Consider the following 25,359-nt stretch of genomic DNA (forward strand, 5'->3'; position numbering starts at 1 on the left):
TGTTTTGACCTGCGCTTTGATACAACGACTAGTTAACTTGCACGTTGTGGGCTTTAGGCGATGTGTAGTTGTTTACGAAACAATAAATACATAAATACAGTATACAGTAAGTGAAATCCCTACTTCACCCCCTCCTACCCCCCAGCCAAAAAAAAAAAAAAAAAAGAGAAAGAAATAAAGAGCGCTTTGGTCTGTTCTATTCTGAGTGCGGTTCTGTTCTGCCTGCGGTTGCACTCCCCTCTTGAAAGACACCACAGAGAAGCACTTGGTCTCACATGCTCCCATTCTTTTCGCCACAGCCAAATCAGCAAGAAGTTCTTTCTTTTTTTCCAATGATGCGTATTTTAAGTATTACCTAAACATGTCGCATTAGTTACACACAAAGCAGTTGCAAGTACGATTCTCTGCGGCATCGGGTGTCTCCGCTTACTCTAACGACCAGCTGCCGATGTAGTCTGCTCCGACACCGAAGGGATTCCTCAGCTTCACGAGCTGCACTTGTTCGCCTCCCGCCGTGGTCACCTGCGGGAGGAAGGGGGAAGGAGGACAATGAAATATCGTGTCACGGAGAATTACGCACAATGCGTGCATTTCTAAGTATCTTTTTAGAAGCAAACAGCAGTGTTCGACAACAATACGACTCAAGAATAGCGGCAATATACGATACGCGGATGCATTCTAATCGAGCCTTTATGAGATAACTTTGCCTCGAGATCGACTACTAGATTCTTTATCGAATGCGCAGAGAACGTATGAAGTGCACTACCATGCTTCTGCTGCATCAAGCAAGCTGCGAAATAATTGGCTGCAAAAAATATAACGGTAAATTGGAGTCATTAAATCAAACCCATTCAGTTCCTAACATGTTTAAAATAAACATGCTGGAAGAATGATATTTAGCGGAACTCCGTATTTATAACAGCTATCTATGCAAGCCCAACGAAAACAAAAATGGAAGAACTGCACCAATTGCAGAGTTTAAAGAGGATAAGATAAAGTATTAAAATCGACAGTCTGTAGTGTCAATATTTGAATAATCATACTTAAGTAAAATATCTGTTACTGACTAAAGGATTTATCTATATAATTCAAGCACCTACATTGTTAAATTTTAAGGCCCCAATTGCCGCAGAGATCAGATATTGAATAACCTATTTTGCTAGGTATACAGAGCCGCAAGCATAGCGTTCTGAAGTTTTCAGGCTCTGTGATCTTCGGCAACTTTTAGGAATACTTCAAAACCTAAGTTTAAATGATTGATCTGTTTCCACAATCACCATGACAATTCTTCATTCCAAAATATCTCATCCAGCACGGTGCAGCGTGGGTACGAGAACAATAGGCACCTCGTGCAAGCGCCAGCATCTCCTTAAACCCACAAAATAAATGAAAATGAGAATGCTAGTGCGCCTATTTGCTCAAAACCGAAAAATCGCATTTGGCATATCAGGGGCCATATTGTGTGTGACTGTTCAGTCCAGCGCGCTGATTGGATGGATCCGGAAGCCTGTATCGGGCAGGCGCGAATCGCCACAGAAGCTCACAACGTGAACAAATATTCATGAAAGGAAAAAATTGTCATCCACCCGACTCTAAAAAGAAGCTACAAAGGAAACCATACGCGTTTCCCAGTTGAAGAAAATTCGTCCTGCTCCGGGGGACCGAACCCTGGATAAACGCTTTTCCACGGCGGTCGCCCAACCATCTTGGCTGACCAGGAGGCTAGCAGACCGCCAGGGCGAGGCCGAATTAATAGACAAATCGAATAAGGGGGTCAATAAATACGCCAAGTCAGCTCTGTCAAAGGCCACAAGGGGGATGAATATTCGTGAAAGAAAAAAAATTTTGACCCACCTGATTGTAGCAAAAAGCAGGAGTTTGATGCCACTGAAATAGTTTCGCGACACAGAATAACTACAGGGTGTTCAAAATTAAGCTTTATGGTTTTCTTAAACTTAGGCACTAGGAGGCACGCGAAGACCTCCTGTGCGAATAAGTTATGTGGCCAGGGGGACACAAAGCGAGATGATTATTATCGCTGTCAGCCGCCCAATAACTAAAACTGAATAATTAACTTTTTTTTACTGCAGTAAGTGCGTGTGTTTGGATTCAAAAGTTAGAGGCTGTCATGTTTCTACACAGTTTCACTTAAGAATTCTAGCATGTCTGTGCTCCGGGATATCCGACTCCAAATTTTAATTGTCGTTCGCATGATTACGCATGCAAGAGAGTTAGGATCGGCGCAAAGCTCCTCCCTGATGTGACGCGGCTGTTGCGTGCGGAGTTTAGTCTGACAACAGGGTGGAGACATTGGCAAATGTAACTATCTCCTTTCCCCTCTCGGCTGGCGAAATAAAAAAATGAAAAACACGGAACTCCTGTCATTACACGCGATCGCACAGCCTGTAGCGATGGCGGCAGCTGCCATGCCGAGACAATGGCGCGAGCGGAGAAGCCGGAAAGCAGCGCACGTGCGCAGTGGTGGCTAGACGAGCGGGCACGGTCCTTGCCTGGGCTACGCGAATAAAGTGACTGCTTATTTCCAAGTACTGTAAATATTATGGAAGTCAAGAGCAACAACTGCACGGCTGTCATATCTTGATTTCGCCAGCCAGGAGGGGAAGGGGAAAGGTTATCATTTTTTTGCCTATGCCTCCACCCTGTTGTCAGAGTAAACGCCGCGCGCAACAGCCGCGTTACATCAGGGAGGAGCTTTGCGCCGATCCTCACTCTCTTGCATGCGAACAATTAAAATTTGGAGTCGGATATCTCGGGGCACAGACATGCTAGAACAATTCCTCCAAGTGGAACTGTGTAGAAATACGACTGCCTCTAACTTTTGAATAGAAACATACACACTTACGGCAGTCAATAAAAAGTTAATTATTCAATTTGAATTAATTGGGCTACTGACAGCGATAATTATCATCTCACTTTGTGCCCCCCTGGCCACATAACTTATTGGCACAGGTGGTCTTCGCGTGCCTGCCAGTGCCTATTGTGAGAAAACCATAAAGCTTGATTTTGAACACCCAGTATACTGCGGTGTTGTAGCAATATCACAATATAGCTGTGGATTATGTCTCTGCAGCTGATACAAAGGGAATCAAGCGAGGGACATTCCAGACGAAGTATCTCTTTTGTGTCTGGCATTGGTAGGAAAAGAAACTTGTCTTGCACTGTTTACCTTCTGGAATGCGAGTATCCTGTAGTTTGTGCCGAGGCAGATTCCATTGGCCATCTTCTCTGGTGACGTCCGTGACTGAAAAAAAAACGAGAGAAGAAGGAAATAAAGAGGTTGTTGCACTAAAAAAAATGTCTATATAGCCGTTTATTCGTCAAGCATTCCGGTAGTAAGCGCTAGAGCCTGTTTTCACAGTAAAACGACGCCTAGTCCTCAGTGACTCAATTGGCCTTTCATCTTTTCTACGTACTTCAGGCAACATTTAAACTTCTTGGTATCGAGGATCCGACAGTTGTGTGTTGCGATGGTTGACTTGAAGCGATGAAACCGAAGGAGTTAAAACTGAAGTTATGGATCAATCGCCGAACTTCTGCCGCCGATTTTCCTACGACTTGGACAAATCCTGTCGTTGTTGCCGCGTTTTCTGTATTATTGCAAAGTACTCAGTCGATTGTGTTCACAAGGCCACTAGTATTGAAGAAACTCTCTCGGAGAATATGTCCTGTTCTTTCTTTTTATTTAACAAAACGATTTGCTGAAATTTAACTGCCTCCGTGAATGTTTGTTGTTTACATCAAACATCTAAACACGTATAACCTGCACGTAGCATGTATACTCCAATCAGAATTGTCTTATGTACGCCGAGCGTGTTAAAAGCCGCTGCATCACAGCGCCCGTAGCCAGCACTGCTGACAATTTGCAGTGCAGCTCGTACTGTACACAGTAGCAGCAGCGGCGTTTCCAAGCAAGCCCCAACAAGTAGGAATAAACGAGGCCATGCAGGACGCTTCAGTGTGTCCTGTTAGGAAGCTTTGCTTCTGCTGTTGGAAAACGTACCGATCAGCTCAGCTCTCCGTCTCGTTCCACGCCCCAACGCTCGGAAAGTTTTCGAGTTTGAAAAGGGCTTGTCACGCTCTCGAAATATGAAGCGCCAAGATTTCCATTGGAGCGACAAGACAGGCCCTTGCGACAAATTTGGCGACTTTCCCACTGGTCTCCGAAAGTCACGGTCAGAGCTAAAAGGTGTTCCCGAAAAGGCACCTTACCACTTTGCGGAGTTCGCTGTTTACAAAACTCCACCTGTTCAGCGCTTGTGCAGACACCGGATCGAAAAACGAAGGAAATAAGCTTTATTGTAAGGAACTAAACATTATTGTTAAGAAAATAAACTTTATTAAAATGCATTATTTTTAAGTCTGTTCGTCACGGTAGGAACGTAAAATTGGAGACTAGCGGTAACAAAAACTGCACAAAGTTAAGTGTATTTGAAACAAACTTATGCTTTGAAATGCAGACATCTAGCTGGTAAACAGTTGTTCTAGCACGAAATAGAGGGAAAAAAGGAAAAACGCAATGAAACATGCGGCTGGTACGCGTAATGGTTGTAAGAAACCAGGATGAAGAAGAATAAATGACCCATCACGTAGTGGGCACGTGCAGCGATCATCCCTTTCAAAGGGAACGCCGAACCGCGCGAATGTTTTCCATGCCGGCGAGCTCTGCTCAACCCCGTATTGCTTACACGCCACGGATGCCTTCTGCCTCGATTGCTTCCGTTCGCGGAATCATGACTAAAACATGCGACCCGGTGACGGCAGCACAGGCCGGCCAGCGCGAAGGAAGCCGCGCATTGAATGCAGCCAGGCGCCCCTCGCGTGCCGGGACCCCTTCGTTTCGCCGATCTCGGCGGCCGACCAGCGACGCGCCGCTTCCTCGTGCGCTCGGAGGAAGCGTGCTCCGAATGCGGCCAGCGGCGGGTGAAACAAGGATGAGCGTAAGACCCGACTGCGTTTTTCTTTTGTACCTTTCACCCTGCCTGGATCGAGTTTGACGCAGGGTTACGTAAGGCGAGACGCTCCGCCCTCCGGACTCGTGAACCCGCGAGTCCACGTTGTCATCGTTTAACCAGGAAAGTTTAGCTGACACGAATCCCCGAGAGCGGTCGAAAGAAACCATCGCGAAAATTGAGACCAGGGACTGCCATCGTTATTTCCATTCTCTGTTCACTTGCGCTTATAAAATTGAATTGTGCGGGTTATAGCGTCCCGAAACTGGCAATGGATTCCATGTAATCTACTTGGTGATGATCTTGCAGTGGTTCGGAAGTCGCGACTGCTCCGGCCGTTACACGGTACGAAAAAAAATAATTCTTTTTTTTGCCTCGTGTGCCGGAAACAACGGTAATCAAACCAGCTCCGTTCGCGACGCGTCCATAATCGCGGCCGTTGCCAGAGTAGGAGAAGGCTCGAGCTTGCTTCTTCCTGACGACGCCCCGGATGCGTTAGCCGCCGGGGACCTTCTCCGTAGGCGTCGCCGCCGCTGGGAGGCGGCTATCAGAAGTTCAGAGCTGGCAGACCAGCTCTGGGCCGTCCGGCAAGCCGAAGATGCCACTCGAGTCCAAGGACTTCGAGCCGTCACCTGAGGCCACCACAGCAAGAACTGTCGGACTATTCTTTAATAAAGTTTCTTCTTCTTCTTCTTGCCTCGGTTTCGTTACAGTAAAGTGAAGTTGTGGCGCGGTAACTGAACCGGAGGTGTTACAATCGCATTCAATTCATTTTTACTCGTATCGCCCGTAGACACTCGATTTCATGAAAACGCCAATTGGCAGGAACGACGAGCACTATTTCAGACTTTTGGTTTTAAACTTTGGACAGTGGTTCCCCACCGTATAGGCTGGTAACTGGACAATTTTCTATGCTCAGTGCAATGCATTGCATAAATAATCGGATTTTTGTGACATGTCCTGCGCACGTAATACCTCGAACGGATGCCGTTCGTGTACGCACTATTAGATTCGTCGGACGATCTCGCCGCTGCCACCATTTGTTTGAGTTGTCGGACGATCTACGAGCTGTAGGCCGATCTCACCGCTGCCATTCAGATGTAGGATTTGGCAGTCGTAGCTGTAGGAAGGAGCTTGACTCTTCGTCGGGACTTAGGAGAGCAGGATTTATTTACATTATTTACATCTTCGACAAGACATACATCGACAGTCTAGCGTGACTCCCAAATGGAGCCCGCAAGACGACGCATAGAGCAAACAGCTTACGAGCACACAGCTCACTACGACGAGCACGACAACGAGCACGACCTAACAGCCGGCAAACGCTGCTTATAAGCCCTTGGTCCCCCCTTGATTCTCAGTTGACGGAAACGTTCGTCCAGTCATCGTTCGACGTCACCGTTCGACGTCACCGAAGATGACCCGCCCTTTTGGAGGAGGCGGGCTCACATACTCGTGTTGCACACACACACACACAGGTGTAAAGGTCCGGAGCCGACGTCAGAGGGCTTCGTAGAACTCTGCTCCGTCAAGGGTGGCGCTGCCGAGTACCACATTCCTGAGCTGACCCCGCGCCACGTGGCTGCCGGTTATCCGCAGTTCTCTGAAGTGCGCCCGTCTGGTTGGATTGGAACACGTGCAGCGGGCTGAAATAGCTGGCACGTTGCCACCCCGTACGGCCATTCCTAACAGCACACGGAATCATGTAATAGAGTCCTGAAAGGATTCTGTTCCCCTAATGCCATGCATTTCTTATTATGAGTCTTTCCGAGTGGCCTACCTATCCCTGCGTTAGCGGGGACGCGTCCTTTGTGCGAACTAGTCACGAAGTGAAAAAATTAAAGGCAACTTAGAAAATTCAGCAGCAGTGTCATTATACCTGAAATATAAGTCATATCGATGTAGGCAGCAAATGTAGCACAACAGAAATTGCAATCTTGTACAATACATACAAAATAAAAAGAATACAAAACAGAGAGAGGAAAAAAAAGGAAAGACGAGCGCTACACTTACAACTGTTTATTACGAAAGCAGAGCATCCTATATGTACACAAACATACACATGCGCAAACGCATAAAAAACTAAAAGAACGCCAGTCAGCCGAAGGTATTGTTATCAATTTTTTTTTCTTTTTTAAATGCTTAGCAATCTCAATTCCGAATCATAAAGCATAACAGTATAGTTTGACTCACGCAGGCTGGACCAGTGGTTTAGATATGGTATATAGGCCTCTAACAGTACACGTGCGGTTTTGTTCTTGATTCTGCCTAGGATCCTGACATTAAAAATAGTGGTTCACAGTCGGGACAAGACCTGCAATGCGCAGACAAGTGCGCAGTCGTATTCTTCTTTAAAATGTTTGCGTGCTCTCTCATTCGGTCGTTGACGCAGCGCCCAGTTTGCCCAATATAGCACTTGCCACAGCTGAGCGGAATCAAATAAGATACTCCAGTAGAGCAATGCACGTAACGCTTAACGGAGATTATACAGACATGCCAATGTATCTTCTGCGCATACGTCTAGGTATTTCTTTTTTGCTCTCGCCGAAAAAAGAAGAGAAAAAAATAAAAATGAATGACAGACGAAATAGACAGTAACCGCCGCCGATTGAACGAGCCCCAATACAGTGAGGAAAAGCAGGCTCTGCTTACCGGAGCAGTTCATTTACCACAGTCATGGCAGAGTGAGTCGTTGTGCTTCAATCACGGTGATAACTGAAGAGAAATGTGCTGCTCTGTTTTAGCAGAGGTTCGTACAATGCAAACAATATTGATGTGGCTATTTGAGCCACGTGCGGAGAACCTGTGCGCAAAGGCTGTCGTTTTCCTTTCTTAAAGAGTGCAAGTGCAAGTAAATAGGCAACTTCTTATTTTGCTCAACTGAAAGTTGCGTTTTAATTGCGTCCGCATGAGGAAATGCTGAGCTTAGTGCAAATGGAGTGTATCGGCGAGGCGCATTTACGGTACTCACCTGCGTGTGCTGTTGCTGTACGACCGCCGTGACGAGAGTGGTGCGAGCGAGCAGCGAGCCGGCCAGCGTTCGCGCACAGCCGCTCGGGTCCTCGCGTATGTTGAGCGTCTCCGTCACGCCACCCGTGAGGTCGGCCAAACCGTCCACGCTGCTGCCGTACTTCAGTGCTTCGTATGATCCGTACAGCCTGCACGCAAACGCGAACGTTAGCGGTCGTGAGTAGCGTCGGTGCTCGCACGTGTTACAGCGGGAGGCTGTCGCCATTCTGTCATGCAAGTCAGAATATGTCCCATGCCCACGAAGTCGTCCGAAGGCTGTCGTTGCTGGCTGTCGCTGAAGTGCCTTGTAATCCAGGTCAGCAGTGCCTACAGGCCGTAACCTAGCAGGACCTTGAGCATATGCACTTTCCTGCTGAACTGTCGACACACACTCCTATAGCGACACGTGAAACAATAAAAAAAAAAAAGAGTCCCGTGGCAACTTTGAATCTGAACTCAACTCGTGCGGGTTCGGTAGTGAACAAATTTACCCACTTGGGTGCAATGTCGATAGCGTTTCGCAGTGCTGTTTTATGTCTTTGCCTGTCATACTGCATTTATGCAATTGTTCATTATGTATAGTTCTGTATTCATTATGTTCATTACGTATTATGATAGACACGGGGTGGTAGAATGCCTGCCGGATTGAAGAATGTGTTTACAAGGCAAGGACTGTGGGCCGCGCATCCGACAAGAACACGCTCAACCTTGATCCTCTCGCTCGTTCGCCTGTCCTCAGAGCAAGATGGTTGCCGCCTCCCCCCCCCCCGCCCCCCCGCCCCCCCCCCCCCCCCAAAAGGGCTGCGAATTCTGGTCCACAGAGCACGGAAATGGCCGACAACGTAGCCCGCGTGTGTTTTGCGCAATAAAACATGAAATCACGACAGAAAACATGTACATACAGTATAGTCTCTTACTAGCCTATAAAGCAGGCAGATGTCCTAATGAGAGCGCGCATGACATTAAAATGTTTTTTCCTTAAATTTCTTATATTTGTCCAAGAAGATTCTTGGCAGCTGCGTATGCCATCAAATGCTTCGGCTTATATAGCACCAAATTTTGAAAGTCACCTCACAATTATCTCTGAAACACACATACCTCATAATTGAACACTGTGTTCTTCGAATTACCTAAATTTTTTATGTTTGGGCTACCCCATATGTTGTGCCATTGGGTACGTACGGGCCTCTGGTTATGTGCTGATTGGTGGCCAATCCTATATAATGGGTGTGTGCCACTGTGACACAAGGGATAAGAAATAAATGCGTTCACGTATCTGTCGTTGTGTAGTACTTTGTGCCATGCACCTCTCATCACTACTCTTCCCTTCTGACAAGCATATAATACATCGCCGTCGTCCTCATTATATCACTTCGTCGACTTTTCACACTGTGGATCCGCCTGATACGGTGTGTGCAATTTGTAGCTTGCGACTGGCGTATGGCATAAATGTAAACATTGCATAAGGTTAAAGGTTGCGTAGGATGAAAACACACAAAATGTGCTCATCGCATTTAGTTGTGTATGACTTGCTCGCTTTATATTAAAGCTTCGATTCACATTCCAACGTGTGCGTTGAATTTACATTTCTTTTTGTTCAGTATGTTCTGCGTTGAAATCATGCAAGACAATTTCAGAACCCACTAAAATGAACAATAGTGAGCGGTTTTACGATTCACTGCTTACATTCCGACAGTAGCAAAGGGCAGCGTCTCTGGCAAATGTTGCATATCGTGGGTGAGGCGAATAGAATGGTTACCTCCCCTCTTTGCTCTGTTATGGTGTTGCAAGTGAATTTGGAGCAACTGGGGGAAAATTACGAGATATGAAATCAAGGTGAATGGTAAAACCTCGATTTTAGTGTGAAAACACAAACTTGCCTTGCAGTTATGCCGTAGAGCTTGTGTGTTTTGTAAAGTTATTACGTCCGACGTTTCAAAATGTCACGACTGTTCTGTGCTGGCAGAGTGATAGATTTGGTTTACGCTGCCCTGCCTTGTTGCAAGTTGACACCTCTTTGGGAGCGCACAAACTGAGCGAGGGACGCCCAGTTACCAGTGTAATAGCACACGCAGTGAGGTGGGTTAGCACCTTCAGCAGGGTATTTACATGTTAAAGACAGAGTAACGCGTTGCAAGAACCAGTGCAGTGTTATCGTTGTCTACCTTGCAGCGGAATGTGCGTACCGTGAAGGTAGGGAAGGGGTGGAGGTGGAGGCAATTTGAAATATATCGGCAACTGCTCCGGTTGCGACAAGTGCACAAAGGGAGGGAAAACGCGAAAGGAATTCTAACGCCGCCAACGTGAGAAATCGTTCAAAAGCGGATTGTGACAGCTGCCATAAAGTTGCACAATTCAATATGAACTTCTATCATTCAACCTGGGTTCTTCATAAACACTCGATCAACACGTACGCGTCGCTCGGCTCGTATGAAGGCACACTTCTACGCGAAAGTTAGTGTTCCACTCACTTCCAGTACTCTAATTGAATTGCTACCCGCCGTCGTTGCTCAGTGGCTATGGTGTTGGGCTGCTGAGCGCGAGGTCGCGGGATCGAATCCCGGCCACGGCGGCCGCATTTCGATGGGTCGAAATGCGAAAGCACCCGTGTACTTAGATTTAGGTGCACGTTAAAGAACCCCAGGTGGTCGAAATTTTCGGTGTCCTCCACTACGGCGTGCCTCATAATCAGAAAGTGGTTTTGGCACGTAAAACCCCATAATTTATTTATTTTTAATTGAATTGCTAAACTGCATCTCAAGCGTAGCATAGTGCAGCTGGTGGCACTCGGCTACATGAAGAATGCTTTCAACGCGGTGAGTCTGCAGCTGCGATTGCGAACCAGAAGCAACGCCCTGTCGCAGCTTAATGAGATGCAGCAATTTCGTTTTACAAACGAAGCTTGTCTAAGTCTAGCCTGAACGTCCGTGTCTGTTCGCAAAAATCCAATAGCTCATACCACCGTAAGCAACCAAAAATTAAATGGCTCATCGCCCGTAAAGCAGAGGCTACAAGACTTCAACGTGGACATTTCCAAACCAGAACGACAGTGGCTGATTACATTCATGTTTGAACGCTTTTCACTTCGGTGTTGCACTCAGGTGAACGTACCCACCACCATGAGACGTAAGTGTATGGATTTGACATTTGCAAACGACATGTGTGACATCGAGATGACCGAACCCCTTGCAGTATACCGCAGTGATCACAAGGCTACTCTGCTCACTTGCAAAAAATTTTGCGGTGAAGTTTCCGATGTTTCATAAACATGTGTTTCACAGACAACTTGTCTTCATTGATGTCACCGGTATCCACACAATGCACACCTCGTTAATCACAAGGGCACAATCAAGTAAACATAAAGTTGATGACAAAGGGGACGGTTAGTTATACAAAGGGACAAGCTTCGCTTATCATTCATCTACACGGAGTAGAAGGGCCGACGATTTTTACACTGTCGTCGTTGGTGGAATCAACGCAACGTATAGTAAAGCTACATGCCTTAGTTCTAATCTAATTGTATTCACATGTATTCAATGTAGCTAGCATTTATCAACGACAGTTCCGTGCCGCTAAGACTATCAAACATCGAATAGATATAAATACATCCAAAATGCTCAAGTTGTAACACTACTAAGGTAAATTCCTGTATATACAGTGAGAAAATTGAAATACCGAGTCGCTATACTGAACACGGTGAGAAAAACTCGACAAAAAGAAAATATTGAGGATGCCAGACGACGCACTATCACCAGAACTTGCACTTGTGCGCTGGGTTCATGGGGTCATTTCGGCGGCAACTGAACGCCCTGGCAAAGTCGGGGATGTTCTTGAGGGGAACGTTGCAGCGCAGTTCGTCGACCGAGTATCCGCGGCCGGCCTCCCTGCGGTTCGAGCACCACTTGAAGCAGCTCATCACGTAGAACGCCTGATCCCGGGTGAAGCGGCTCATGAGCGGCGCATCGCGGCTGACGACGGCGTTCTTGTGGCGCAGCGAGCGATACGCCTTCTGCGCCTGCGCGAGACCCACGGAGTCTGCGATGTCCTCGGACATGATGGCGCTGCGGTCGTGCGCGTTCAGCCCAAGCGGGAAGTACATGCGCTTGAGGCACCGCACGCGCTGCTCGTACTGTGCGCGGGCGTCCATGGTCCACCAGTCGCGCGACAGGCCGTTCTTGGGTTCCCTAATGCTGTCGTCATCGAAGCCGTGCACAATCTCGTGCGCAATCACATGACCCAGGCCGCCGAAGTTGACGCTGACAGGGTACTTGGCGCTGTAAAATGGGCTGTTGATGATGCCTGCTGGTATGATCATGGTGTTTGTTAGGGGCTGGTAGAAGGCATTCACGTCGGTCAACCGGAAGTCGTAGTCGAACGTGCGTGGCTTCCACAGTCTGTCCTTCCGGATGCGCATGGTCACGTACCAGGCGCGCATGCGCGAATCGAGAAACACTGAACTTGAATCAGGTGTGTAAGCATAGTAGTCATCGAGGGAGTTGATAACCATGTCAGGGTAGGCAACGATGGTTCGCATGGTGTGCAACTTGAGTATAGCGATGTTCCGCGTCGCGTTGTCCATCCACTTGCTTGTGAGGAAAGAATCCTTGAGCGCGTTCTTGACAAGCAGGACCATGGTGAGCACGTCGTCGCGAGCCTTGACGGGAACGCTCTCCACAGCAAATGGGGCCCCGAATGCGTACGGCATCAGATGGTTGAGCTCCTCGAAGCATCGGAAGAAGATATAATTCCTGGCATCCTTGAGGCTGGCGAAGCTTGGCGTGACCAGTGACAAAGAGGCGAATGGTCCAAGAAACTGAATCACAAACCATGCAACGTAAAGCAGGAGGTGTCCGTTACGTCTGCGCCTGTCGTCCAGGATGGTCTCGCTCACAACGCGGAAATAACCGACGTCAGCTATGCGGATCGTGTCCGAACCCTTCAGAAGAGCAGCTTCGGGTAGGTGCCTGTTAATGACATCTAACCACTCGGAGGACAAGATGCCCGGGGTGTGATTCTCCAAGTCCGCGATTTTCACTGTGTGGGTGACGTGAGCGGATTCGGTCAGCGCTCCGAGTGACGACATGATGTAGTTCTCGTAGAATATGAGCGCCTCTGGATTGAACTGATAGTCGACTAGCTGTGAGCAGGAAACAACGTAGTTGTACAACGCCCAGCCATCCATGCGGCTTCTGCGAAGGAACCAATCCATGAGGTGACGACTCCTAGAAAAGTACAGTGTCTGCATGCCGTCCATGGCGGTGTCATGCTCGACGGACATCTGAAGGAAGACAGGTATGTTCCAATCGAGTGCCAGCCCCACTATGACGTCCAGGACGTCCAATGTCTCCGGCCGTGGCGCGAGCAGGTCTAGCGACCGCAGGAAACTTTTGAGGCTCTCTGTGTTGTCCACGCGATTCATGAGCACCTGGACGCAGGTCTTGAACATGACTGCTGCCTTCTGCACAGCCGTCTGTCGCAACGATGGTGCGTGGCCCACACGCAACAAACTGTTGACGGCTGCGTGCGCCACCATGGCTTGGAGCTCGGAGAAGACGAACTCATTGGGACCATGGCTAGACTTCCAGCCGTCACAGACGAAGTGGTAGAAGTTGTCGCATGGACTCGCGGTGTAGTTGAGTGACCTGTATAGGCTTGTCGTGAAATCCCAACACGAAGGATCCTCGCACGAGGGATACACATAGATAGACTGCGCGGCGAGCACTATTATCGTAACGAGTACGCAGATGCTGCATAGACACGACAGGCAGTGGAGCCACGAGCAGCGGTAGCGGCGGCGAGACTGACGTACCAGGACCCGGGTCGACGGCATCCCACGCGGGAACGTAACGCTCGCCCGCGGAGGAGGCTCCGGTGTGCCGTTGGAACGCCGTGTATCTGGGACTAGCCCGGAAGGCAGCGCTCGTGTTGAGCGCGGGCACGCGAGCTGACACTCCAGATGACCGTGAGCACAGAGCAGGGATAGAACAGCAATATGAGGGCAAAGGTTTTTTTTACTTGTAATTGCTACGAGAATGGTTTTTCTTTTGCAACACGTGGGCTCAGTTAATGTAAAACACGTACATGGGTTACTGAAGCAGCACCTTTATGTTGAGGAAAAGTACAGCCACCAGGCTAAAAGAAAAAGAAGACAACTATTTTGTTATATTCTGTTCATAATAATATTCGTTCATCCTAAACGTACGCATTCAGCTTATTTTGCAAATTATCCTAGTTTTCTAGGGCACCACGCAATAATGTTTTCTTGTCATCGATGCTTTTTATGCTTCTCCCCTTCGACAAAATGACAGAAAGCTGTCTGAAGACAATATCTTATGAGAATGGCCCGAGGCCGTTGGCATAGGTCAAACGAAACCCGAGCTTGCGCCCAAGTAGAAATCGGCAGCCATTCAGGAGAGTCAAATGCGGAGCTGTAAAGCACAATATCCGCGCGACCCGACCCCGTCTTCGAACGCCTATCATTGTTCAGTTTGTACCTGCTCTCAAACCTTATAATGCGGGTGTGGTCTTGTTTCTTCTTTCGCTCTCTTACTTTTATTTTTCTTTGCCTGATACAAAAATTGCTGCCATCTTGAAGCTGCGAGCGCACACGAACAAAAACCCAATCGACCCACCTGGACTTAGGCAAGCATTCACTCGAAAAACAACATATAAAGAAATAGAGAAAAGCACAGAGGATTAAGAGAAGTGGCACGGTTTTGCTATGGCGAAAGTAGAAAACTGAAGAGACCGCGCAGATGAGGGTAAGTGGGTGAGGGTAAGGTGAGGGTAAGGCGCGTCGTCGTTCCATTGGCAAACACGCTGGCCAGAATTTGTCCTATCTGAGGCGTTTTCCCTTTCGACCCTGTCTCTGCGGCACTCGTGGGTTGCACGAACGTTGGACCGACGGCGGGCGCGCGTCGAGTGAAATAGGGCGAAATGTAGCAACGCAGGCGCGCCGTTCCGCGATCACTGGGCCACGAGGGAAGCAAACGCGGGCGAAGGAAGAACCGACCGAAGAGATCGGATCTAATTAGAAGCGGCCGAAGATCGCGCGCTCGTAGGTCAAGGTGAGGCGGGCGGAGAAGGCGGGGAGGCGAAACAAGAACGAGCTGGCCCTTCCCACGAACTTCAGACGCTTCTGAAGAAGAGTTTGCCGCGGGTGTGCGCGCTGGTCGCGGCTTTTCCTCGCCGGGCGAACGAGGTCAGCCGAGCGCCACAACGTCTCTACAACCCCCCCCCCCCCCCTTTTTTTTTTTCTTTTTGAGCGCGGGCATATAGATCTATGACTCCGTACGGCCAGGGCGCTCTATAAAACTCTGCTCTGGCGAGCTCCGCGGCGGGCGAACTGACCCTGATTCTCGAAACGGGACCCTTCTCTCGCTACTCCGGCGTTCCCGTGGACGGCCCTATACAGCAAGCCGTGCAACGACTTCGCCTCCGTTACCCACGGGGCCCCACCGGACAAAAGGGCGCAGTGTGCCGCGAGGACAATCCAAAATTTATACTTGTCGCTACACCTGCTATATCTTAGAGGTATAGTGCGAACTACCCACCCATGTCCACCTGATAACGGCCGTGACAAAATGTTTCGGGCGTCCTTATCCATGATATCATAATTACGAAATCGTGCGAACAATGCGAAAACGACGTAACAGAATTAACAGACACTAATTCCACCGATTTTTGGTCAGTCCTTCATAATGGGCATGAGCCACTACTACTACTACTACTACTACTACTACTACTACTACTACTACTACTACTATTGTTGTTGTTGTTGTTGTATATGGGAACATACAAGCACACAAAGGAAACAGGGAGGGAGCAAGCTGGCAACTGACACCGAGAGGGGCACAACGCCTGCCCACTCTTCCGGGAGGAGGGGATGAAAATGTGAGAAGAGGAGAACGAAGATAGTAAACAATGAAATAGGAAAGAAAATTGGAAATAAACAAAAGACAGAGACACGGACAAAAGGAAGTAGGAACACGGAAAAAACGTCTATAAACGGGAGGCCAACTAGTAGAGGAAACCAAACCACCGCGCCTTGTTGTGTGTCTTGACGTCGTCCTCGTCTTGCTCGTGCTATATTCGTAATTGTAATAGCTATGAACCAACTAGCCGAAAACTAGAATCCTCAAAGAACATGTTTTCGTGGTCAAGGGTCTAGCCAAAAGTCGCTTTATAAAGCAGAACCAAGTTAGGTGTTAAATATTTGTTACCCGCCGCTGTGGCTCAATGGCTATGGCACTCTGCTACTGAGCCCGGAGGTCGCGGGTTTGATTACCGACAGCAGTTCGACGGACGTGAAATACAAGAAGTGCTCGTGCATTTAGCAATGGGTGCACGTTAAAGAATCTCATGCAGGCCGTCATACTTATTTCGGGGCGCTCCGTCTTATTAAATCAGTCATTGATTTAACTTGGCCCATGGCCAACTGCGGGCCTTCAAAAAAGAGCGCTTCTTGCTCTGAAAAAATTTTTAGAGGACACCAGCATTTTGGGAAAATATTAGGTATCAGATGATCCGAATACGCTAAATGAGTAACACAAGCGTTGTCTGTGGTTCATAATTGGTTTATGTGGTGATCGCAACTTTTACGCAATATGCATAATTCTGTTCTGTACTTGCAGTGCATTACATGTGTTGTGTGTTTCGGCTGTACAAGATATCTGACTTTATATATGCGTACGTGGACTGAACTAATGCACAGAACTTTGCGACTGATCTACTGTTGGACTGCATATTTTTTATTCATCCAGTGTTCTCCTGAGTGCCATATTTCGTGTCGCTATTCTCCCTTTTTACGCAAATTTGTTTCCTTTGCCAAGTGACAAGGAGTAGCCGGTGCCACCATAAAGGCGCCAACCTCTCCTACTATTCACTTCAATAAAAAAAAATAATAATCTTATGGCGTATTCGACTGGTCGCTTTCGAGTGCTCCAGAGCGCTCTTGTGGTGTGGTTTACATTCGGCTAGCCGAAATTGACCTCTATGGGAACAGATTCACCTGGTTCATTCAGAGTACCACTCTCTAACTGAGAGTGTTTGCAGACGCTCCCCCTTTCAACCTGGGAGCGCGACCGACGTCCGCAAGAAAATCAATCACGTGGCTACTCCGATTGTTCTTGGAGCACCTGGCACATTCAGGTGGGACAGGCATTCTCTGGCTCAAATGTCGAGAGGGCCCTGCATCGCTGCAAACAGAGTTGGAGCGCGGTAGGAACCAGTCGAATTTACCGCTAGAAACAAGAATTTGGGACATGTAGAACCGAGGAAAGCGCTGGCATGCGTGGTACAGTTCTTGCGCACGCTAACTTGAGGAACGGAGAAGGCTTTTATAAGCTGGAAGCCCATTGTTTACATGATGGCGGTGGTGGCATTCTACTGCTCGAAAGTATTTTACTGCTTTTGCGAACAAGGCGAGACCTGCGTTCTTGTTAATATCATCTGTATATATATCTGCAGTGCCAGAATATCGGTCCACGGAACCAGTGTGTCTTGTCTTTGTGCCTGACGCACGCAGGTGTTTATACGAACGCGGAACGAGAAGCACGGTTAAAAGGTCGGTCGACGTTCCTGCACTTCCATATATATATATACGTGTCTATACCGCAGTGCGCCAGTGACTCGGGCGAAAAAACCGAGTTAACAAGGCTTCCACCCTGGCCCCCTTTCGAAGGTGTCCAGGCAACGAACGATCCTGCGGCCAGCGGCAGCAGGAAAGTCGGAGAAAGCATTGCTGAGAGATTTCATCAGCGCTACAGCGGTCGTGAGTGTGGGTGGTCCACCGGGCGGTCGGCGAAACAAAAGACAGGAAACCGGCAGAAAGCGGAATTAGGGCCACGCAGTTCTTAAATTTAAACCCGCGGTGCGGAAGAGCGGCCGTCCATAGGCGCAAATAGGCCGGGCAAGGTCACCGAGGTTAAAAGTTTGACCGCCAACACGCGGCCCTCTTTCTGCCGCCGTCGTGGAGACGCCGACACCGCTGTGGAAGAAGGCGCGTCGTTTAGCCGTCACGGGGAACAAACGGTCGCTGGCCGCTGATCGTAATTGTCGTTTCATTTAATTGACATTTAAATGGCCATCTGCTCCGCTTCCCCTTTTATGCCGCAACGAAGAGCAATAAATAACCCAACAAGTGACAAGAATGCTATGAACTGCAGACTACAATGTATAAAAAACGTGGCATAAAAAGCAAGAGTACTTACAAGCATAGTAGAATTCATGTCTGCACCTCCCAGTTTGCCTTATTAAATACGTAGTCAGAAGGCATGCCAAAAGGTTCGTCTGAGCTGCGTTTTTCTTTTCTCAAGCATAGGGCAATCGAAATGGTCAAAACCGCGCTCAAAACGAGACTATGTGCGTTGTTTTCAGTGTTAAAGTATGCGTTTAACAAGAACGCTGTGCAAGGTGCAGCACAGCAAGAAATAAGCACTAGCCATCCTCGGCTATCATTGTGGCCTCTAGCCAATCGGCAACAACAGCGCGCTCCATCGCTTACTCGCGTCAGCTCGAGCGGAGCAGATACACATCTTCGTATACGACTGCTACCCTTCTATGGCAAAAAATTCTTACGTTGGCAGCTGCGACGGCTGTTTAGCTTTTGTGAATCGACTGACGCTTACTATTGGCGCTGTAAGATTTGGCAGACGTAGCTGTAGAGATGAACTTGGGATGACAGGGCTAGGCGAGCAGGATTTAATTGCAGGATTTACATTTAAAAACAGGACATACATTGGCTGTCTAGCGCGACTCCCATATGGAGCCCGCAAAACTAACATACAGCAAACAGTTTACGAGCACACAGCTCACTACTACATTTCGAGCATGACAGAGCACTCAGCTCCTGACAACGAGCACGACACGAGCACACTCTAGCAGCCGGCAAACGCTGCTTATAAGCTCTCCGCTTGACGTCATAGTTCGACGTCATCGTTTGGCGTGGACGGAGCAGGAATGGTCGGGAAGGTTCGTCCAATCATTGTAAACTTGCCGCCGTTCCGCAGTATCGTTTACGCCCACACACACGCAAACACACAGGTGCGAAGGTCTGGAGCCGACGACAGAGGGGCGCCGTTCCGCAGAATCGTTTACGCCCACACACACAAAGGCTCCGGAGTCAACGACCGAGGGCTTCGTAGAACTGTGCTCCGTCTCGGGTGGCGCGGCGGAGTACCACATTCCTGAGCTGACCGCGCGCCACGTGGCTGCCGGTCATCCGCAGTTCTCGGAAGGGCTCCCTGTCTGGTGGGCTTGGAACACGTGCAGCGGGCTGAAAGCTGGCACGTTGCCACCCCGTATGGCCATTCTTAACAGCGCAAGTACTGAAGTTCTCAGCTGTGCTACCATTACACGCACGCCCTTTTTTTTTTCGGCTACAGCGCTTGTCTTCGGAGCGGGGGGCATCGCAAGCTTTCTGATCTTACAAACAGTTTTAGCTTTGTGACTACGCTTTCTCCGTAAGATTACGCCATAATTTGATCGTAAGTTCGCCTAGTGAATTCCGCCCCTGATACTTCAACTTTGAAGGCATTTATAAACGTAAACACAACCGCGATAAACACAACGGTTTTATTACCTAGTGGCGTTATATACGTGCAAACCAGCAAGGTTCCTTTACCGTATCCACTCTCAACGTAAGGATCGCGACTGTTTGAGTTCTGTGGCGGGCGGATAGGACGGCTATGTCAGCGATGTCATTGTACCAAAAATTTCACAGTGGCCTGGCGACCTGCGAAAATCAGTGCGGTGCTTTTTGTCGAGAGTATACGTATAGGTGAATTATGCTATTTGATCTCGGACAGTAATCACTCGTGCATCTTGCAGAATAAAATCGACATCGGGGAAAATGGCCGTGAAATCTCATCATGCAAAAATATAAGATCATTTGCTTCAGAGACAGGGACCAGCCATATGGCCTTCTTTCTAGAAGCGCAGTTGACACAGCTGGGAGCGGCATAATAAGGATAATGGTCGGTTGCATGGTTTGCCAGAAAATAACGTCGACGACCTCAAAAAAAAAAAAAAAAAATCAACAACAACAACAACGAGAAATTGCAATTCGTAGTATCTGCGCTGGCAAGCAAGTCAAGGTTGGGCATCGTGTAAGCATAGCGAATACGCAACCTGATAGAGCCGATAACTAGGCGCGTACGTCGGGACTGGTTGGCCTCTGCGAACGCTGCAGCCGTTGAGGAACACTGAAGAGTGTATATACCTTAACACGAGCGCAAGACCTCAGAAAGAAGAGAAAGGCTGTTATCGAAAAGCAGATTGCTTAGATCGCGTATATAACCCTACGAGCTGCTGTGCCGCGGGTGGTCTGGCCTTGCACACTTTTTATAGAGCGCGAAAGTTTTTCTTGCGTAAGAATCCTTGTGAGAGCGCTAAGTGCAATTGCAGCAGGAACTTTGCGGATGTATTATATTTATATGTTTTTCGCAAACGGTCAAGAAAAAAATTTCCAACTTGGCAGATCGAATAACGATTGCCTTCAAATTAATAAGGTACTTCTTAAGCGCAGGAACTGCACAAATACTGATTCACTTTTATCAGTAATTATACATTGCGAAATTTGCAGGCCTAATTTGCTCCCTACTGCTGACACAATAACTGCAGAAGTGCTGTTCGCGTACGGTGTACACAGTTAAAACATTTCGGTATTTCCCATGACTAACACCCTTGCACCTAAGGTAGTAATCTGTTCTTACTCCACACGACATCCAGCTTAATATACCTGCGATGACAGAAACCGTCTAAAATTCATCAGCCCTTTCACTCTGTGAAGAAGGACGAGCAGCGAAGCTGTGGTGTGTGACCTCAGTCGACGCATCTATGTATATATAGGTATTATTATTATTATTATTATTATTATTATTATTATTATTATTATTATTATTATTATTATTATTATTATTATTATTATTATTATTATTATTATTATTTAAGGACAGACGACTACATCTTTTTTACTGGGGAGTGGCTTATTCTTTTATGAAGTAGTGACGCGGGCAAGTACCGCCGCATGGCAGACGGGAATTGCACAATATTTACAACTTCACTGTGAACTAAGTAATTAAGAAAAGTAGATGCAACTCGCCGTAATGATAGAGCCGTCATAGCGGCCAATTGCAGTATAATTATTTTTCAGGCTAGCTACACTAGACTGAGAGCTACAGAGCATTCGCGAGATACTGGAGACGAACATTTTTCCGTGTCGACGCGACGCGTAGACGGACGGAGATCGACCACCGCTGCAGGGTAGCTATACACAGCTTCGGTGTAAAAACTGTGTATTAATTCCAACCACCTCTTTTCGCTGAAACATCTGACGCGAGGGTTTGACAATTATAGCTATTAAATTTCATTTCACCCAGCTTTCGTGTCGTCTCGTGTAGCTATCATCATGCATAGTCGCCAAAAAGCTGAAAAAGAAGAAAACATTTTTCTCCTTGTATAATTTGTTCTTACCCCTTAAGGGTAACGGTATATGCATGTATTTTTGTTGTTGTTGTTCTGTACAGGATTGTCGAAAGCTTAGACCCGGTACGCGTCGGATGCACGTGTCCCGCCGAGGCGTGCCAGAGACACTCGCCAGACAGGTCGAGTCCTTCTTTCGGCCGCGTTCTGGATCCGGCGGCGTGCGAGACAGCGGGGAGGCGCCGCGGAGCGCCCGGCCGACCGCGCTCTGGCCCTGGCCGACGCGCATCGCGCTTCCTCTTTTCGTGCGCGAAGTCCGCCCCTTCACGGCCGGCTAGCGACCGCCGTGCGACGCTCGAGGGCGCAGCCGGGAGTCGCCCACCCGCCCCACGGGCTTCGCTTTCGAAGCTGCGCTCCGCCGTCTGTGCCGCATACTCTGAAACAGTCGCTTGGCGGTTTTCGATATCTGCAATTCCTCAGGTAGAAAGGATACATCGTTCTGCAGTGCACGTTCCCGCACTTGATTTTGCTTGTATACTTTCGTGGCGCTCTGATTATGCCAGCTTTTTTTTTTATTGTCTTTCTTTAGCTCCGCCTCAATCGCGCGATAACTAAAAAAATACATATTCGGTTCTCGAAAAAAAAATCGTCGCAAGTTGTCCTTTTTAGCTAAAAAGCCAAGTAAGCTGGCTAAGCAACAAATCGCGCGTAGTGTGGCACTGAAATGTACATAAGCGCGCGGTTACCGTATACATAACGCGCACAGTTCTCGCGCGCACTCCGTGCTTGTGTGCTGCGTGGAAGCGCGCGCATTTGTTCACGCTAGTTATAGATTGCTGCATACCAATCTAGTCGAGTACCAATGCTAGCAATGCCTGAGGATCTCGTGCCAAACGATCTAGAGCGACACATTTCTTAACAGACACTCGAGGGGCTCGGTTTGTCCTATGCCTAGCGTGCTGTTCCCCTTTATATGGATGATACGTGAAATGACGCGTACCATGTGCGTAAGCACACGCAGTGGCAGTTACATAATGTCTGGCTGTCGTTACTACGGCTGTCGTTGCGCGCGAGTCACGGCCAATGCTATTTCAACGTACATGTAGATGGGGATTCCATGTAGGAGCACCATATACCACAGCTAAATGCGGTGCTTTCACTCCACTTTGGTTAGGTCAACCACTCCTGCGACGACGAAGATACGAACGTTCGCGCTTAACTGTTTCAAAGTTGAATGTCGCAGCTGGTGCAAACGCAATATATATATATATATTCTGGTTCATGGGATCAACAGCCATACATGTAGGCTTTGGATTTATAACATAGTTCAGGTGCAAGCACAATTTTGGACAACAGCTGCCATCGATATCCCAACCGTGCCTCGCATTTCACTTATATTCGGTTGAAGTCAGGCACCCGGGGGTAAAACGCCCAACGACGAATGAGACGAACATCACAGCATCCTCGTCGTTTTCCGCATGGTTTTGAAACATCGTAGGGGAGGACGTTACTATGCGAGCCTCAATACCTACCATCTTTTTTCTTTTCTTGCTTCTTAGTTATATTTTTCTTCGCTATTCTTGTACGAGACGTTTTTGGAAGATTTTGGTATAGCTAGCCCTCCAGAGGCCTACCTTGACATTTTCCTGCATTTATAATTTAAAACAAATTAAAGGTGGCGTCACTGAGGCGAGTATGAGAAGCCCCACTATTCAGACGCCTTGCTGAATCAACGTAAGCTGCAGACCTCCGGACGCAGCGTGCCTTCAGTGCTTTCTCTCCTTCATTACCCTCTTTTCATCTCTTAACCCCATTCCCCTGCGCAAGGAAGTAAATTGAAAGCGCGTTTGATTGATCTTGCTGCCCCTCCTTTCCTTTCTCTCTCTCCTGCAGACGTCCAGCAACAAGGTGCTATGGTATATGTCGAAGATTGGCGTTCCCATTGAAGTTGAAACGATGATCCTGTGCCAACTGGTAAACTCCTAACGTAACTTTCATCCTTTGCTTCCTGTCGTACGGTACAGTTATCTCCAGCTCGTCTTCATTCCGGAGTGACGGCACTTCTTGTGAAAGGGCAAGGAGAGAGCGTCTGCGGGCGTACACCTCCCGTCGTCCTGCGGTGGGGGCGCAAGATGACGGACCGGAACAAAGCCGAGGCCGGCGTTTCCTTTCAACAGACCCAGCCTGCACTTCAGACGCGTCCTTGCTTGAAGTCGCGCATACATACGCCGACTCCCTCTGGCCGAGCGTTCATGTTTTGTATTTCATACTCGTACACATACACATGTACGCACACTCGGAGGGCTTTCTCTTCTCGGTGAGCAGAATGAGGGGCGTGGTAGCCCCTCACGTCGCGTGCCCAGGAGTCCTTTGAAGAGAGCCCAGCTCTTTGGATGGCGCTTCTTTGTACCATGCTCGGCTGCGCACCCTTCCTTCCTTCCTTCCTTCCTGCTAACTCGCTTTCTTTCGCTCTTTGTGTCTCGCGAGGGTTGTAAATTGTGCGCCAACACGGAGGATGCAAAGTCAGCCGCTGAGGCACCTTTCGGGAAGCAAGAGGTTCCCTTCCGTGCTCCTTGCACAGCGCACGTCTTTTCGTGAGTTGACATCACCGTTGCACTGGGAGACGCACGATTATTTTTAGAGTGGCTATCTGAGTCGGAACTAGAACAGTTCCCTTCCCGTTGGAAGGGCTTGCGAAACCCGCAGGCTTACGTCAATTCTGCTCACTGTGCAATTCCTTTCTCTTCTGTCTCTATTCCATCTTTATTATTATTATTTTTTATTTCGCAATGGACGGTATACAAAACGGACAAGAGCTGAGTGACGACTTATGATTAAGGAATCGGGATGTTACTTATGGGCCACCGACATTACTGCTTTGTTAGCCGACCTGTTTGATTCAAACGTAAGCCACTGAGTCTGCCATTGCACGAGCGTCCTCAAGAATCCCGTGGAAATCTTTTAGAGTATAGAGGACAGAGCAAATAACACTTCCTATGGTGTCTAACGAATCCTATCGTCGTTGCCACCTCTCTTCCGCCCACCCAGTTTATAGGTTGCTTCATCTCGTGAATTACCGCCTATTTTAGGGCTTAATACACACATCACCGAACGAGTCTGCCACCATCTTGTCATTCTTCCAGAGAATTCCTTCTGGACGCCTGTTTCTCACTTTACACGCGTCTTCACGCTCATGAAACACTGTTAGGAGGAAAATTCTTCCAGTATGTATTAATAAAGTAGAAAGATGCCATGACCCATAAAGCAGCGCCATCTCCAGCACTTCCTAGCTTCTTAAAGTGTAAGTGGCCTTATAATTATACAAACGCCTCTAGTAGCGAGGAATTTTATTGTTGGAACCTGCGTACTTAATGTGATGAGAGAACGAAATCCGCAGGGCAGTAGAATCGCAGCCAACACAGGCAAAAGTGGTTAGAGTGGTGCGTCACATCCGTTGTGCTCGATTTGTAATCATATCATAAGAAGCATATATATATGCTTCTTATGATATGATTAAAAACCGGGCCCCTCGGTTCCCGCGCCTGGATCTATGTCAGTATACATGGATAGCTACACCTACGCGAATGAGCGAAAAAAGCGCAGAGGCCGGCACTTTGGCTAACTCGAAGTGAATTACGGTTACTCACTTTGCGTATGCTTTTTCGAGCAATGCAGCCCAGAAGAGCGAGCCGTGACCGGACTGGACAAATACAAGCTTCCCGTTGACGGTGGGTAGCCGGTCATCGATGATCACTTCCTTCCAGTCTCCGCACCACCAAAGCCGGAAGCGGAACAGTCCCACGTACTCGTCCGCCTCGCCGAAACCCTGGTCTGCCGGAACCACGCGGTAGAACAGTCCTCGGCATGTTGCAAGCACTCCCAGGCACGACACAAACCAGCGGTCGCCTGCACGATTTGCACAAACATCAAATTCAGAAGCAGGCTAGTTAATTATTTC

The 25,359-nt window shown here is 48.3% G+C and overlaps 1 protein-coding gene across 1 annotated transcript in view; it reads right to left on the reverse strand.

Annotated features, from left to right (window-relative positions):
* CalpC (calpain C) overlaps positions 1 to 25,359 on the reverse strand; it is a 100,626-nt gene that overhangs the window by 18,159 nt on the left and 57,108 nt on the right. The window contains exons 4-7 of the mRNA XM_050189874.3: positions 25,049 to 25,307; positions 7,942 to 8,128; positions 3,188 to 3,262; positions 431 to 522 (exon numbers count right to left, since the gene is read on the reverse strand). Coding sequence (XP_050045831.1) covers positions 431 to 522; positions 3,188 to 3,262; positions 7,942 to 8,128; positions 25,049 to 25,307 — 613 coding nt within the window. The remainder of the gene's footprint in view (positions 1 to 430; positions 523 to 3,187; positions 3,263 to 7,941; positions 8,129 to 25,048; positions 25,308 to 25,359) is intronic.

This window comes from Dermacentor andersoni, chromosome 2 (genome assembly GCF_023375885.2).
Source record: "Dermacentor andersoni chromosome 2, qqDerAnde1_hic_scaffold, whole genome shotgun sequence".
In the NCBI taxonomy this organism is placed as follows: Eukaryota; Metazoa; Arthropoda; class Arachnida; order Ixodida; family Ixodidae; genus Dermacentor; species Dermacentor andersoni.